This window comes from Trachypithecus francoisi, unplaced genomic scaffold (genome assembly GCF_009764315.1).
Source record: "Trachypithecus francoisi isolate TF-2019V2 unplaced genomic scaffold, Tfra_2.0 Lachesis_group4, whole genome shotgun sequence".
NCBI classification, from domain to species: Eukaryota; Metazoa; Chordata; class Mammalia; order Primates; family Cercopithecidae; genus Trachypithecus; species Trachypithecus francoisi.
This window is the reverse complement of record NW_022681469.1, coordinates 16,452,041-16,466,235: the sequence shown is the minus strand read 5'-3', so window position 1 is coordinate 16,466,235 and position 14,195 is coordinate 16,452,041. Positions and strand designations below refer to the sequence as shown.

General features: G+C 46.6%; 1 protein-coding gene, 1 long non-coding RNA gene and 2 gene segments (V, D, J or C); 3 read left to right on the top strand and 1 right to left on the bottom strand.

Moving 5' to 3' along the window:
* The window catches only part of LOC117072418, a 372,247-nt gene that overhangs the window by 14,290 nt on the left and 343,762 nt on the right, over nt 1-14,195 (top strand).
* LOC117072439 lies at nt 2,385-12,998 on the bottom strand. The gene is made up of 3 exons (XR_004432798.1): nt 12,778-12,998; nt 10,289-10,383; nt 2,385-2,887 (listed from the first exon to the last, which is right to left on the bottom strand). It is a non-coding gene; the product is annotated as an uncharacterized LOC117072439 (long non-coding RNA).
* LOC117072428 lies at nt 7,661-8,525 on the top strand. The segment is given in 2 exon segments: nt 7,661-8,111; nt 8,218-8,525. Coding segments are annotated over 2 exon segments (486 nt in total).
* The window catches only part of LOC117072419 (M1-specific T cell receptor beta chain-like), a 339,687-nt gene continuing 338,035 nt past the window's right edge, over nt 12,544-14,195 (top strand). Inside the window, exons 1-2 of the mRNA XM_033192584.1 lie at nt 12,544-12,862; nt 12,995-13,079. Of these exons, the coding sequence (XP_033048475.1) occupies nt 12,574-12,862; nt 12,995-13,079 (374 nt within the window). The 5' untranslated portion in view covers nt 12,544-12,573. The remainder of the gene's footprint in view (nt 12,863-12,994; nt 13,080-14,195) is intronic.

The window sequence follows — 14,195 nt, the reverse complement described above, 5'->3', positions numbered from 1 at the left end:
TTTCTGTCTCCCTCTGTGCTGAATTCCCTGGAACTGAGGGAGAAGTGGCACATGCTCCCCTGTGGCTACCATCTCTGAGACCCTAGGTCAGAACTAAAGCCAGCCTGATAATGGGTTTCACCCAAGGTCCACGGTAACCACTGCCTTGCTTATTGCCTATGTTCACTCAAGGCCCCAGGGATCTACAATCAGCATGTGGAAAAGTCAGCCAGGCTTATATCCTTCCCTTCAGGGTCACAAGGGCCCCTGACCCTGAGGACATCCAGAGATGCCATCCAGGAGCCAGAGCCTGGAGTCAGAAACCTTGGGAATCTATCTAGAGCTCTATTCTACTGCAGCTGAGCTGGCACTCAAGTCACAAGACAAAGTTCTTTCCACTCTTCCTTGCCCTTTTCACAACCAGAGGAGTCTCTCCCTGTGGCTACCACTGCCCCAGGCCCACAGCAAGAGTTGCCTGACTATTGCCAATGTTCACTCAGGGCCCAAGGACTTTTTAGCCAGCTTGTGGTACATTCTGCCAGGCCTGAGACTCTTCTTTCAGGGCAATGGGCTCTCCTCTGGCCCAGGGCAGGTCCAGAAATGCAATCCAAGAGCCAAGTCCTGAAATCCAGGACCCCCGGAGCCTACTTTGTGCTCTACTCCACTGTGGCCAAGCTAGTACCTAATCTGCAAGACAAAGTCTCCTTTATTCTTCCCTTTCCTTTTATCAAGCAGAAGGAACCTCTCCCCATATTCACCACAGCTGAGTATGTGCTGCATCACACCTGAAACCAGCATGTTTCAGATTCTCATGTAAGCTGTATGGCAAGTACCACCTGGGCATTGCTGCTGATTATTCAGGGCCCAAGTGCTCTTTATTCAGCAGATGATGAATCTTTCTGGGTCTTGTTCCTTCCCCACAAGGCAGCAGGTTCCCTTCCGGCCCATGGTGTGTTTAGAAATGTTATCCAGGAGGTAGGGCCTAGAATTGGGGCCTCAGTACTCTGCCCATTGCCCTATCCTACTATGACTGAGCTGGTGTCTGATTTTCAAGAAAAAGTCCTCTTTACTCTTCCCTCTCCTTTCTTTAAGTGGAGAGAAGGTATATTAGGCCATTCTAGCATTGCTATAAAGAATACGTGAGACTGTGTAATTTATAAGAAAAGGGGTTTAATTGGCTCATGGTTCCGCAGGCTGTACAAGAGGCATAATACTGGCATCTGTTTCTCAGAAGGCTCCAAAAGCTTATAAATATGCAGAAGGCCAAGGGAGAGCAGGCACATCACATCGCAAAAGCAGGAGCAAGAGATAGAGAGTGGAGGGTGTATTAGTCTGTTCTTATGCTGCTAATAAAGATGTACCCAAGACGGGGTAATTTATTTAAAAAAAAAAAAGAGGTTTAATAGACTCACAGTTCCATATGGCTGGGGAAGCCACACAACCATGACAGAAGGTGAAGGAAGACCAAAGTCATGTCTTACATGGCAGCAGGCAAGAGAGCTTTCACAAGGGCACTCCCATTTATAAAATCATCAGATTCCTCAGATTTATTTACTATCATGAGAACAGTACGGAGAAAACCACTCCCATGATTCAATTATCTCCACCTGGCCCTGCCCTTGATCCATGATGATTATTACAATTCAAGGTGAGATTGGGTGGGGACACAGAGCCAAACCATATCTGAGGGGGAGCTGCCACACACTTTTAAATGACAAGATCTTGCAAAAACTCACTCACTATCATGAAGACAGCACCAAGCCATGAGGGATCTGCTCCCATGACCAAGACCAAAATACCACCCACCAGGCCCCACCTCCATCACCGGGGATGACAATTCAACATGAGACATGGGTGGGGACAAATATTCAAACTCTATCATTCTGCCTTTTTTCTCTCTCAAATCTCATGTCCTTCTCACATTGCAAAATACAATCGTGCCTTTCCAACAGTCTCCCCAAGTCTTAACTCATTCCAGCGTTAACTCAAAAGTCCAAAGTCTAATGCTTCATTTGAGAGAAAGCAAGTCTATTCCACCTTACTGGCCTGTAAAATTTTTTTAAAAATTATTTATTCTTAAGATACAGTGAGAATATAGGCATGGGGTAAACATTCTTCTTCCAAAAGGGAGCAATCGGGCAAAAGAAAGGTGTTACAGGCGCCATCCAAGTTTGAAGCCCATCAGGAAAGTCTTTAATTTTTTTGGTTTGTTTGTTTGTTTGTTTTTGAGACAGAGTCTTGCTCTGTCACCCAGACTGGAGTGCAGTGGTGCAATCTCGGCTCACTGAAACCTCCGCCTCCTGGGTTCAAGCAATTCTCCTGCCTCAGCTTCCTGAATAGCTGGGATTACAGGCACTTGCCACCATGCCTGGTTAATTTCTGTATTTTTAGTAGAGACGGGGTTTTGCCATGTTGGCCAGGCTGGTCTCAAACTCCTGACCTCAGGTGATCTGCCTGTCTCGGCTGCCCAAAGTGCTGAAATTATAGGCATGAGCCAGTGCACCCAGCAAAGTCATGAAATCATAAATCTCCAATAGTTCTTGACTCCATGTTCCACATCCAGGGCATACACTGGTGCAAAGAGGGGCTCCCAAGGCCTTGGGAGTCCTTCCCCAGTGGCTTTCCAGAGTTCAGCCCCCAGGGTTGCTTTCACATGTTGTTGGGTGTTTTGGCTTGTCCAGGCACAGGGTGCAAGCTGTCAGTGGCTCTCTTGATCTGGGGTCTGGAAGGCAGCTGTCCACTTTCCAAAACTCCAAAATAAAACTGTGCTGTAGTAATATTCATCCAGTCTCATGATCCCATAAAAACAAATTATTCAGCATAACCACACTTTCCATAGCTACATTTTTAGAGATTTGATGAGACTGGAACATCATCCAAGGTGCTTCTCAGAAATCAACCTAAAAAGCTGAAATAAAAATTAGTTAAGCTCAGTAATGGAATCTTATCATTCTTTCCAAGTAAAAGATATTGTGTGTGCAGGAACAGAAAACCAAACACCACATGTTCTCATTCATAAGTGGGAGTCAAACAATGAGAACACATGGACACAGAGAGGGTAACATCACACACCAGGGCATGTTGGGGGGATGGGGGGAAGGGGAGGGAGAGCATTAGAACAAATCCCTAATGCATGCGGGGCTTAAAGCCTAGATGATGGGTTGATAGGTGCTACAAACCACCGTGGCACATGTATACTTATGTAACAAACTTGCACGTTCTGCACATGTATCCCAGAACTTAGAGTAAAATAAAAATTAAAAAACCAAGATATTGTGTGTGTGTGTGTGTGTGTGTTTTCTGTGGAGACTCAGCGCATGGAAATAGTTTCTCAGTGTGGCGTTACCAAGAGATGCCGGGTCATTGGCAGAGCTCCTAGGGACTTCTAGGTAGAGAAAGGAAACATCAGACCCAGTTGAATCTGCCTAAGTTATATATAGCTCATAGGGTAGTTTATTTCAAGATTTTTATAAATTCAGAAATAAATTTGTAAAATCGAAAAATCCTCTTTAGAGTATGTGCTATCTAAAATCTGGCAATAATAAATCTAAATACAGGCCAGGTGTGGTGGCTCACACCTGTAATTCCAGCACTCTGGGAGGCCAAGGTGAGCGGATCACGAGGTCAAGAGATTGAGACCATCCTGGCCAACATGGTGAAACTCCATCTCTGCTAAAAACAAAAATTAGCCAGGCACGGTGGCAGGCGCCTGTAGTCCTAGTTACTTGTGAGGCTGAGGCAGGAGAATTGCTTGAACCCAGGAGGTAGAGGTTGCAATGAGCCAAGATTGCGCCACTGCACTCCAGCCTAGGTGACGGAGCGAGACACCGTCTCAAAAAAAAAAAAAAAATCTAAATACAAAGTGTGAAAAGGTGTGGCTCTGACTAATCAAAAGGAGCTCTGGAATGTCGTGTTTCCAGCCTGGATCTGCTTGATATCCTCATACTATTTAATCCTGTGGCCTGTATAATTCTGGCTCCTCTCTTCCATCTTAGGATACTCACTGCAATGATGTAGCAGCAGTTTATTGTGCAGTCAAGATGTGTCCTTTTGTTTCCACTGGCCAAGGGTGAATTTGAAGTTCCACCCTAAGTCAACCCTTCTGGGAAAGCAATAGAGAGTGTGTGTGTGAGAGGGTGTGGGTTGCAGGGGTTGGGGTGGGACATCTCTGCTCCCAACTTAGACAATGTTGAGCTCTTCAAGTCAGAAGGTGGGAATCCATGAGACTGGAACATTGGCCACTTGGAGGCGCTGTGGCTCCACAAACTGTGGGGAATCCTGGGGAGATGTGGAGGGTGACCAAGGACAGGAGGGCTGAAGGGAATGCTTGGCTGTGTGCTGGCATCAGGACGTGGTTGGAATTCAGAGTAGGTCCTGGGACTGCCCAGGGCAAGGTAGGGACACCAGGGACTTCAGTTTGCACCAAGGAGAGAATGTCTCTGCCTCTGCGTGGGCAGTGGAGGGTGAAGAGGCTGGGGTGGCAAAGGCTGGGAATCAGTGCCAGGAAAAGGACAGGGGTTGTCAGAGAAAAATAATGTGGGATGTGGGCATGTGGGGACTGTGTTCCACCTGCCCCATTTTTAATTTCAGGATTGTGTAGGACAGGAATGGTGCAGGACACAGCAGAGCCTGGGGTCTGCCAATGGGTAGAGCAGGCAGGGGTGGCCTGCAGGGAGAGTAACTGGGAAAGGCCAGTTTCCCAAGGAAATGCCAGAAACATTCCTGCCCCACTTAGGAAAGGACTGTGAGGAGGGTGCTGCCAGACATAGGGGTTCAGGCCCTGCGGAGCTGACAGGCCTTTCCCAGGTACTCTCTACTGCTTCTACATGTGATCTGCTTTAATGCCCACTGATATCAGGCAGGGGAAATATTATGTTACCTGTTTATACATATGAGTGGAAGCAGCTGTCCCTGGTCTCACGTTTAGTAACTGGCTGTAGTCGGTCCTCCGACACCTCTGCACACCCCCCTCCTCTGTACATCTGTCCTCTCCTCTGGCTTCCTCATTTCAGATCTTTAACAGGATTATGGTCAATTAAGTAAATTAGAAAAGGATACTTGAAGGAGTATTTGGGACACAGGAATCAAAAACACCAGGGAGACATGAGGATTTTTCCTAAGATTCTAGACTATAGCAATACATAGATAACTAACACCAGAATATTAATGAGGAATTATATCACTGCAGGAATAAAATTTACATTGAATTACAAGCTGTTTGCATCAAGGTCAAGAAAAACTTGTAAGGCTTCTGTCAAGAAGCATTCTTCCCATCAAAACTTCAGTGGTGCATTTATTTTGGATTTGACCCTCTGGAGAAGGGGCATGGCCTCTCTCGACAGGAAGGTTCTGGGGACCAGACAGAGAGAATGAGGTCTCAGGATGACTTCCTTGAGAGCTCTGTTCCCCTTTCATCAACACACAGACCCAGAAGACCCCTCCATCCTGTAGCACCTGCCATGAGCATCAGCCTCCTGTGCTGTATGGCCTTTTCTCTCCTGTGTGCAGGTAAGTCCTGGGCAGGGCCCCTGTGTGAATTTCAAGACCCAGACTCAACCATGTCCTTGGCAGAGTTCTCAGCACTGGGAATCTTGGAAGCCCAATGGGTCCCAAGCAGTGTGAGCCTCAGTCTGTGCCAGGTGCCTCTGCAGGCAATCCCAGCCAGGCCTGGACTGGTCCCAAAGCCTCAGATGTCTCTGTTTTTGCTCTCTGGTCTTTCCTCCAAGCTATCTTTTTGGGATGGGACCAGGGCTTTCGCAGCTCTTACTTTTCTGCTCATCATCCTGAGTCCGAGGCCCCCAGGATGGAACAGGATTTGTATTTCAAATCCGTCTAGACTCCCATCTCTCTCTCTGGGGACCACATTGCTTCCTCTCTCCAGGGTTTCCCCCAGTCCCCACTCTCACGTGGTCTTACCTGTGGCATGCCTTTCCCATCTGAGCAGTCACCCCCGAGGGCCTTGCTGGGCCTCTCCGCAACACCTCCCCTCCCCTTTCTACTGCAGCCGTGAGGCTGCCTCTTCTGTGCCTCCTTCCTTCCCATCGCAGAAACCTCAAAGGCCATTTCCTCCACCCTGGGCTAGTGCCTTCCTTTCTGCAGTGGTCAGCTTCTACCTGCACTTCTGATCTCAGCGTGATCAGCCCTGGTACTGGAAGCACCCCCTCAACTCTCAGCTGAGGTCAAATTTCAATTTCCCTCTCATAAGCTCTCATGGAATCATGTGCCTGTTAGTAAAGTTCAGCACAGTTGCAATTTTTCCTTGCAACTTGTCTTACTTCTTTTGTGCTCCACTTAATTTTAAACTTCATGAAGGTGAAGGCTGATCTTGTTACATTCACCACCAGCAGTGCCTGGCAGGCAGGGAGTCCTCATTCATTTCACAGAGACTGGATGAGTGAGTGACAGGTGAGTGAGTGAAAACAAAATGGAAATGAAGAAAAGATGAAATGCTTCTAGGCCGGGCGCGGTGGCTCAAGCCTGTAATCCTAGCACTTTGGGAGGCCGAGACGGGCGGATCACGAGGTCAGGAGATCAAGACCATCCTGGCTAACACAGTGAAACCCCGTCTCTACTAAAAAAATACAAAAAACTAGCCGGGCAAGGTGGTGGGCGCCTGTAGTCCCAGCTATTTGGGAGGCTGAGGCAGGAGAATGGCGTAAACCCGGGAGGCGGAGCTTGCAGTGAGCTGAGATCCGGCCACTGCACTCCAGCCTGGGCGACAGAGCGAGACTCCGTCTCAACAAAAAAAAAAAAAAAAAAAAAAAAAAAAGAAATGCTTCTAAGAGATTATTAGTGATGTCAAGGACAGAGTTGAAGAAGTTACATAGAATGCAGCACCGAAAATTAAATATGTAACCTTAGAGAGAGCTCACGGGTGGTTTCCAGCATAGTAGAATAGATAATTCTTAATTATATGTATTTATTTATATATAATATATAACATATAAATATATATTATATATTATTTATATTTATTATAATTAATTCAATATAAATATTATAATTAATTTAATATAGATATTAATTATAATTAACTTAATACAAATATTATATAAGATATATTATAAATATACATATAATATATAAATAAATATATAATTATATATTATATATTATATAAATATATATATTTCCCATTTTTCTTATAGATAATTGAAGTTTCAGAAAAGGAAAGTAGAGGGAATAAGGGATTATGATGAGACATTAGCTGAGAATTTTCCAGAGGTGTTTCAGGACCTAAATTCTCAGTTTCAAGAATTCAAATGAATATGAAATAAGATAAATGTTTATATTATAGTGAGATTGTGGAACATAACTGATAAAGAGAAGAATCTAAAAGCAGTCACAAAGAAAAAATAAATCTCTCCTGGTGGAATAGACTGAAAAGATCAATGAAAGTCAAGAAAGATGATCAAAAATAACCATTTCGTGAGAATTATGATCCCCATTCATTAAATACTGAGATGGAGGAAAATATAATTACAAATGGAAAAATAAAAAAAAGACTCTGAGTTTTCCCATAAGTTATCTTTTCTGAATTATAGTCAACAAAGGTGGGAAGTAGTCCCAGCAGAAAGGCAGGAGGTGCAGCTTGTGAGGGAACCCATACGATGGGACAGTCCTGCTGGCACTTGAGACTCGGGGGATGGAGGAGGCCGGGGCATGAATGGGATGGCACAGGGGACCCTGACTTCCTGAAAAGACAATGAGCTCACCCCGTGGTGCCTTGTGTTGGGGACGCTGATGGCACATTCTAGAGAACATGCCCAGCAGACAGAGGAGCGGCTGTGGGGTGAGGAGATGAACTCAGAGATGCAGCATGCGGTCTCCAGCTCCAGACAGCTCTGCAGAGCAAAGTGAAGACTGATGCATTGACGTTGTTTAAAAGGAGCTAATAAATATTTAAAGCAGTCATCGAAGTGTGTTCTAATATAAATCCTGTGTTCCTGAGATTATGGGGATTGAGAGAGGAAGTGATGTCACTGTGGAGACTGCTCTGTGGGGACAGGGACGTCCGTCATCCTCTGCTCCTGCTCACAGTGACACTGATCTGGCAAAGCTCCCATCCTGTCCTGACCCTACCATGGGCACCAGGCTCCTCTGCTGGGCTGCCCTGTGCCTCCTGGGGGCAGGTGAGTCCTCAGACACCAATCAGCCTCATTGTGTGTGCGTGTGTGCGTGTGTGTGTGTGATGAGTACAACTATTTTCTTCATTCTGTTTTCAACTTGTCTCCACAGATCACACAGGTGCTGGAGTCTCCCAGTCCCCCAGGAACAAGGTCACAGAGAAGGGAAAGGATGTAGCGCTCAGGTGTGATCCAATTTCAGGTCATACTGTCCTTTACTGGTACCGACAGAACCTGGGGCAGGGCCTGGAGTTTTTAATTTACTTCCAAGGCACGGGTGCAGTAGATGACTCAGGGCTGCGCAGCGATCGGTTCTCTGCAACGAGGCCTGAGGGATCCGACTCTACTCTGAAGATCCAACGCACAGAGCAGAGGGACTCAGCCATGTACTTCTGTGCCAGCAGCTTAACCACAGCATGACACAATCGCCTCCTTCCTGCTCACAAATCTCCTCCTCTCTCTCCTTGCTTCCTTATGATACTATTTTGCATCCTCATCTCACAACGCTCCTCTGCCTCTTCCAGAATCATTGCTTGCGTGTCTGCTGCTCAGATCAGCAGATATGCGTTGTATACGTTAATCATTTTCTGTGGAAGGCCCTTTGCTGATCTTCATTATCCATCCTTATTTTCCACATTGGATACTGCTCCCTTCAAGATTACTTGTTGCCTGCAAGGGATCCTACTTTTTACATTCAAATTTTACTTTTCATTAATACATATTTGATGCTATCTTGAAGGTAATCTCACTATCGTCCCAATCTTCTGCTAATCTTTATTTTCATGGTAACATTGACTGTTATTTTGGGGGACATATATTTCATCTTTGGTAATGGAAATGAAATAACTATGCACTTCAATTCCTGTATGTTCTTCCTACTTTAGAGTAAATCCAATTTTCTTCCATTCCTCCCATTCTATCCCGCTCCCTTTATATGATAGCTTTAAGGGAGAAAATATCAATTAGACTCTAATGGCTGCTATGTGATGAGTTATTTTGAATGAGGGTGGGATATTAAGCTTTGAGTAAAGCAATAGTCAGGGTTAGAACCAGTGTTGGAATCAGGGTTTAGGGAGGTTGCTCATAAAACCTGCAGACACTTCCCAGCATCCCTTGGGCCATTGCAGACACAATGATGAAACTTAACTTATTGGCCACAAGATGGCACTGTGGTCCACTGGGATCTAGCGCTCTGGGGACAGCCTGGGAGAGCAGCCTAGGAGGGGAAGGGTTAAGAAAAATTAAGGCTCGGATTCAGTATTATGCAAATGTTACAACAGTTTACAGTTATTGCTTGGCTACCTACAGATATGCAAGATTCAGGAAATACCTCTAATCTTTAATGAGATCCACAGTTGAAGAATTTTGGCTGGCAGCCTTGGTGTCAGGGGCAGGTGCAGACAGAGGAGCAACTGCCTCAAAGAAACATGGGGATGCAAGGGGCGGGCTGTGCCCTAAGCCCAGTGCATCTCTGCTGCACCCTATCTTCCCTGCAGGCCTCGCTGGGCAACAGCCTTCATGAGAGGAGGTGGATCCTGCCTGAGACCAGTCAGAAGGCCCTGGACCAGCTGGACTCCGAAGGCATGGGGGATGACACCACAGGCCCACCAGACTGTTCCCTAGAGAGGGGCCTCCAAGCCCCAGCTCACTGTCCTGAGGATCAGGGCACTTAGTTGGGAGAGCCCCTCCTCACTCTTACCCTGTCATGAACCCCAAATTCTTCTGCATGACCCTTTGTCTCCTGGGACCATATGTGTCCTGGAAACAGCTGCAAAACCCTGTCATGGGTTTGCAATGTCTGGGCTCCAAGGCTTTTTTCCCCTTTCCTCTGAAGAGTCCCCCTACTTCTTAAGTCTTGTCTTCACTTCCATCTGCCTCTCCAGCAGACTCTGTTGATGCTGGGATCACCCAGGCACCAAAATACCACATTATACAGACAGGAAAAGCCTGTAGGGGGAGGACACAGGACAGTGACATCACAAGATACTCCTTGCATCAGCAAAATCAAGGCCCAGAACTCACTCAGCTCTTCCCCAGAAGGACCAAGTCCTGCGTCAGCTGCAGTGCCATGGGCCCGGGGCTCCTCTCCTGGGGGCTGCTTTGTCTCCTGGGAGCAACTGAGTCCTGTGCACTGGACAGCAGCCCCATTCTCAGCTTTCCTACCCCTGTGTCCTCCACTTTACCTTGGGGAGAGTCTCCACGCTGTCTCCTGGCTCATCCTCCATCTGCTTTTCCCACAGGCCCAGTGCAAGCTGGAGTCACCCAAAGTCCCACATACCTGATCAAAAGGAGAGGACAGCAAGTGACTCTGAGATGCTCTCCTATCTCTGGGCACACTAGTGTGTCCTGGTACCAACAGGCCCCGGGTCAGGGGCCCCAGTTTATCTTCGAATGTGCTAATGAGTTAAGCACATCAGAAGGAAACCTCCCTGATCGATTCTCAGGGCGCCAGTTCCGTAACTATCACTCTGAGATGAATGTGAGTGCCTTGGAGCTGGGGGACTCGGCCCTGTATCTCCGTGCCAGCTTGGCACAGCCTGGCAGAGTCACCGGAATTCTGTGCACGAATCTCTCTGCTTCCATGTACGGCAGTCTCAGACCAGACAGCTGTGAGAAAGGCTGGCAGAAACAAGGCCAGGAGGATCTGCTCAGAGGATGCTGCTCCTTCAGGAGGTTCACAGCAAAATTACCTTCTTTGTCGGATGCTGTACACTATAATGATACAGTAGCTGGCACTCTCCTTTTTAGAAAAAGAAATTCATTTTGGTGTCAGGATTGTTCGACAGATGTGTAGTACAGAAGGTAAAATCTCAAGGGTTTGCTTTATATCATTAAGGGGGAAGAAATTGAGATTTGGTTTGGAGAAATTTGAGGAGAACATGATTAAAGATTATGAAAAAATAGAAGTAGAGCTACCAGATGATAAAAAATTGTGTTCTCTGCAACATAACCTGTCAAAGTTTTCAATTGCTAGAAAATATGCGGCAAGGCCTTGTAACAACTGGCATCACCCCAGGGCCAGTCTAGGATGGTCATCGCCACATAGCCTGTTGCCCTGTGGGAGGGCCCTGGAGCTAGTTCCAATGTCTTCCTTCTGGACTTAGATCTCAAGTCTCAAAACAGAGGAATTCATTTCACTGCCGATGGTAAACAGATAAAGGCTCTCCTATTTCCCCAAAGATACACTCTGCTTCCGTTGTATCTCTTTCTGACACTCACCACCCAGATCCATTACCTTCTGTGACCAAACACCTCTTTGAATATTTCCTAAAACTCCGCAGCCTTTGCATTCTCTGCATTTGTGCTCAGTATTTCCACAGCCTGGAAGGACCTGTGTCTCCCAAGAAACAGCCAGACCCTGCTTATTGGTCAAGAATGGGCTCACGTTGCTTTCCTCTTCACTTCTTACCATGACATTCCCCAGCATTGTACTATACTAACATCTTTATTATTTTCATAGGAAAAGCCAAGTATTAATTAAGTTTTGTGAAATGTATGTTAATTCCTGCTTATATAGAGTTCTGGAATATTGCTATTATTAATATGAGGGATATTATTAACCACTAACTATTTCCTGGTCAGAGATCAAAGTCACTTCTGCGTAGTGATAGCAAATGTGAGAACCAACGGAATCTGCTTGATTACAGCTGGCAGTGTTATTCATTTCAAATTTTCATAATTTAGAAGTAAATTTTTAAAATCTAGAAACCCTTTTGTAAAATGCACTATCTAAAATTTAGTAATAATGAATCTAAATACAACATATGAAAACATACAAGTATAATTAACCAGGATTAGCTGTGGAATATAGGGTTTCCAGCTGGGTCTCCTTGATATCATCACACTGTTTAATTGTATGGCCTTTATAATTCTGGCTGGTCTCTACCATCTTAACACATTATTTGCAACTATGTAACAATTGTTTATTTCATAATCAAAATGTTGGCTCATGTGTCCTCTGACTCCATTGGCGAAGGGTGGATTTGAAAATCAACCCGAAATTGACTCTTTGGGAAAGCATGGAGAGGGTGTGTTAGAGTGTGGGGGTGGCAGGAGTGGGGGCATCTCTGTTTCTGATTTGGATAATTTGAGCATATCGTGTCAGAAAGTATGAATCCATGAGATTGCAGACTGTTGGCCACTTGGAGGCGCTGTGGCTCCACAATGCTGCAGAGAACTCAGTGGAGGGGCGGGAGAGGGGCCCAGAGAGGGGGCTGAAGGGGATGCCTGGCTGCCTGCTGGCATCAGCGGAGTGGATGGAATTCCCTGAGTGGGGCCTGGACACGTAGAGTTAAGCACAAACTCTCATTGCCTTGGAAGAGTTAGGGTGCCAGAGGCCTCGGTTTGCACCAACGAGGGAGTGTCTCTGCCTCTGCACGGGCAGTAGAGGGTGAACGGGCTGGGGTGGCAAGGGCTGGGGAATCAGTGTCAGGGCAGGGACAGGGTGGGCCAAGGAAAGTAAGGTGTGATGTGGGCATGTGGGGACTGTGTTCAATCCTGTGCTTCTGGCCTGTGCAAGACAGGAATAGTACATGGAGTAGCAGAACCGGAGGCCTGCCAAAGAGTACAGTGGGCTGGAGTGGCCGGCAGGGGAAAGTACGTCAGTGCGGTGACATCACAGGTCAATGCTCCTATCAGGAAGAAGAGAGCTTGGGAACTGCAGAATACTTACTACAGAGATACCAGCCCGGAGCTGGGAGACCCTGCCATGGGCTTCAGGCTCCTCTGCTGTGTGGCCTTTTGTCTCCTGAGAGCAGGTGAGTCCTGGGCACAGCTTCAAAGTCTCCGATCTCCATTTCCTGTCCCTGAAATGCACGCAGGCCGATGATGGCTTCAACAGGAGGCTTTCTTCTGTGCCTTATGCTTAACTTCTGTCTTCTGACACACAGGCTCAGTGGATTCTGGAGTCACACAAACCCCAAAGCACCTGATCACAGCAATTGGACAGCAAGTGACGCTGAGATGTTCCCCTAGGTCTGGAGACCTCTCTGTGTACTGGTACCAACAGAGCCTGGGCCAGGGCCTCCAGTTCCTCATTCAGTATTATAACGGGGAAGAGAGAGCAAAAGGAAACATTCTTGAAAGATTCTCAGCACAACAGTTCCCTGACATGCACTCTGAACTAAACCTGAGCTCTCTGGAGCTAGGGGACTCGGCTTTGTATTTCTGTGCCAGCAGCGTAGCACAGCCCTGCGTGAGCATCAGCCTTCTGTGCAATAACATTCCTGCCCCACTCAGGAAGTGACCGTGAAGGGAGGGCTGCCAGCCAGAAGGCCTCAGGCCCTGGAGAGTGGACAGGACTTTCCCAGGCACTCTCTGGTGCTTCTGTATGAGAACTGGTTTAATGATCACTGTAACTGTCTAAGCGAAATACCATTTTACCTGTTTACATATCTGAGGGACAGCAGATGTCCTGGGGGTCATATTTAATAGCTAGCTGAAGTCTGTTTTTTCAACATCTCTGTACTGTCCCTCCTCACTCCGGAGATCTGTCCTTTTACCTAGTGCCCCCTTTTCATGTCCCCAAGAGCAGGATGCTAAGGTCATGCAAGAGCTGTGATCATAACTTCTTCCCTGACAAGTCCAATGGGCACATGATTTCCAGGTAAAACATACCCATTTACTCTTTATTGTGATTTTAAAAAAAGGAAAGAAAGAAAAGAAAGGTGCAGTTTTCTGCTCTATAGCCCTCCTATGGGCAAGGCCAGGGCATCTCTTTTACGGAGACTGTATGAGGAGGGAGCTTTCCCAGGTTCACAACAAAGGACAGGAAATGTTTTTTTATGGGACATGTAGTCTTCCTGTGCCCGATGCAATCTACCATTACGGAAAGGACTTGAAAAATTGTTATTCATTAGTTAATGTTTTTTCTTCTTCTTTTTTTTTTTTTTAAGACAGAGTTTCCCTCTTGTTGCCCAGGCTGGAGTGCAGTGGTGCTATCTCGGCTCACTGCAACCTCCACCTCCTAGGTTCAAGTGATTCTCCTGCCTCAGCTTCCCAGGCAGCCTCCACCACACCTGGCCAGTTTTGTGTTTTTAGTAGAGACAGAATTTCTCCATGTTGGCCAGACTGGCCTCAAACTCCCGACCT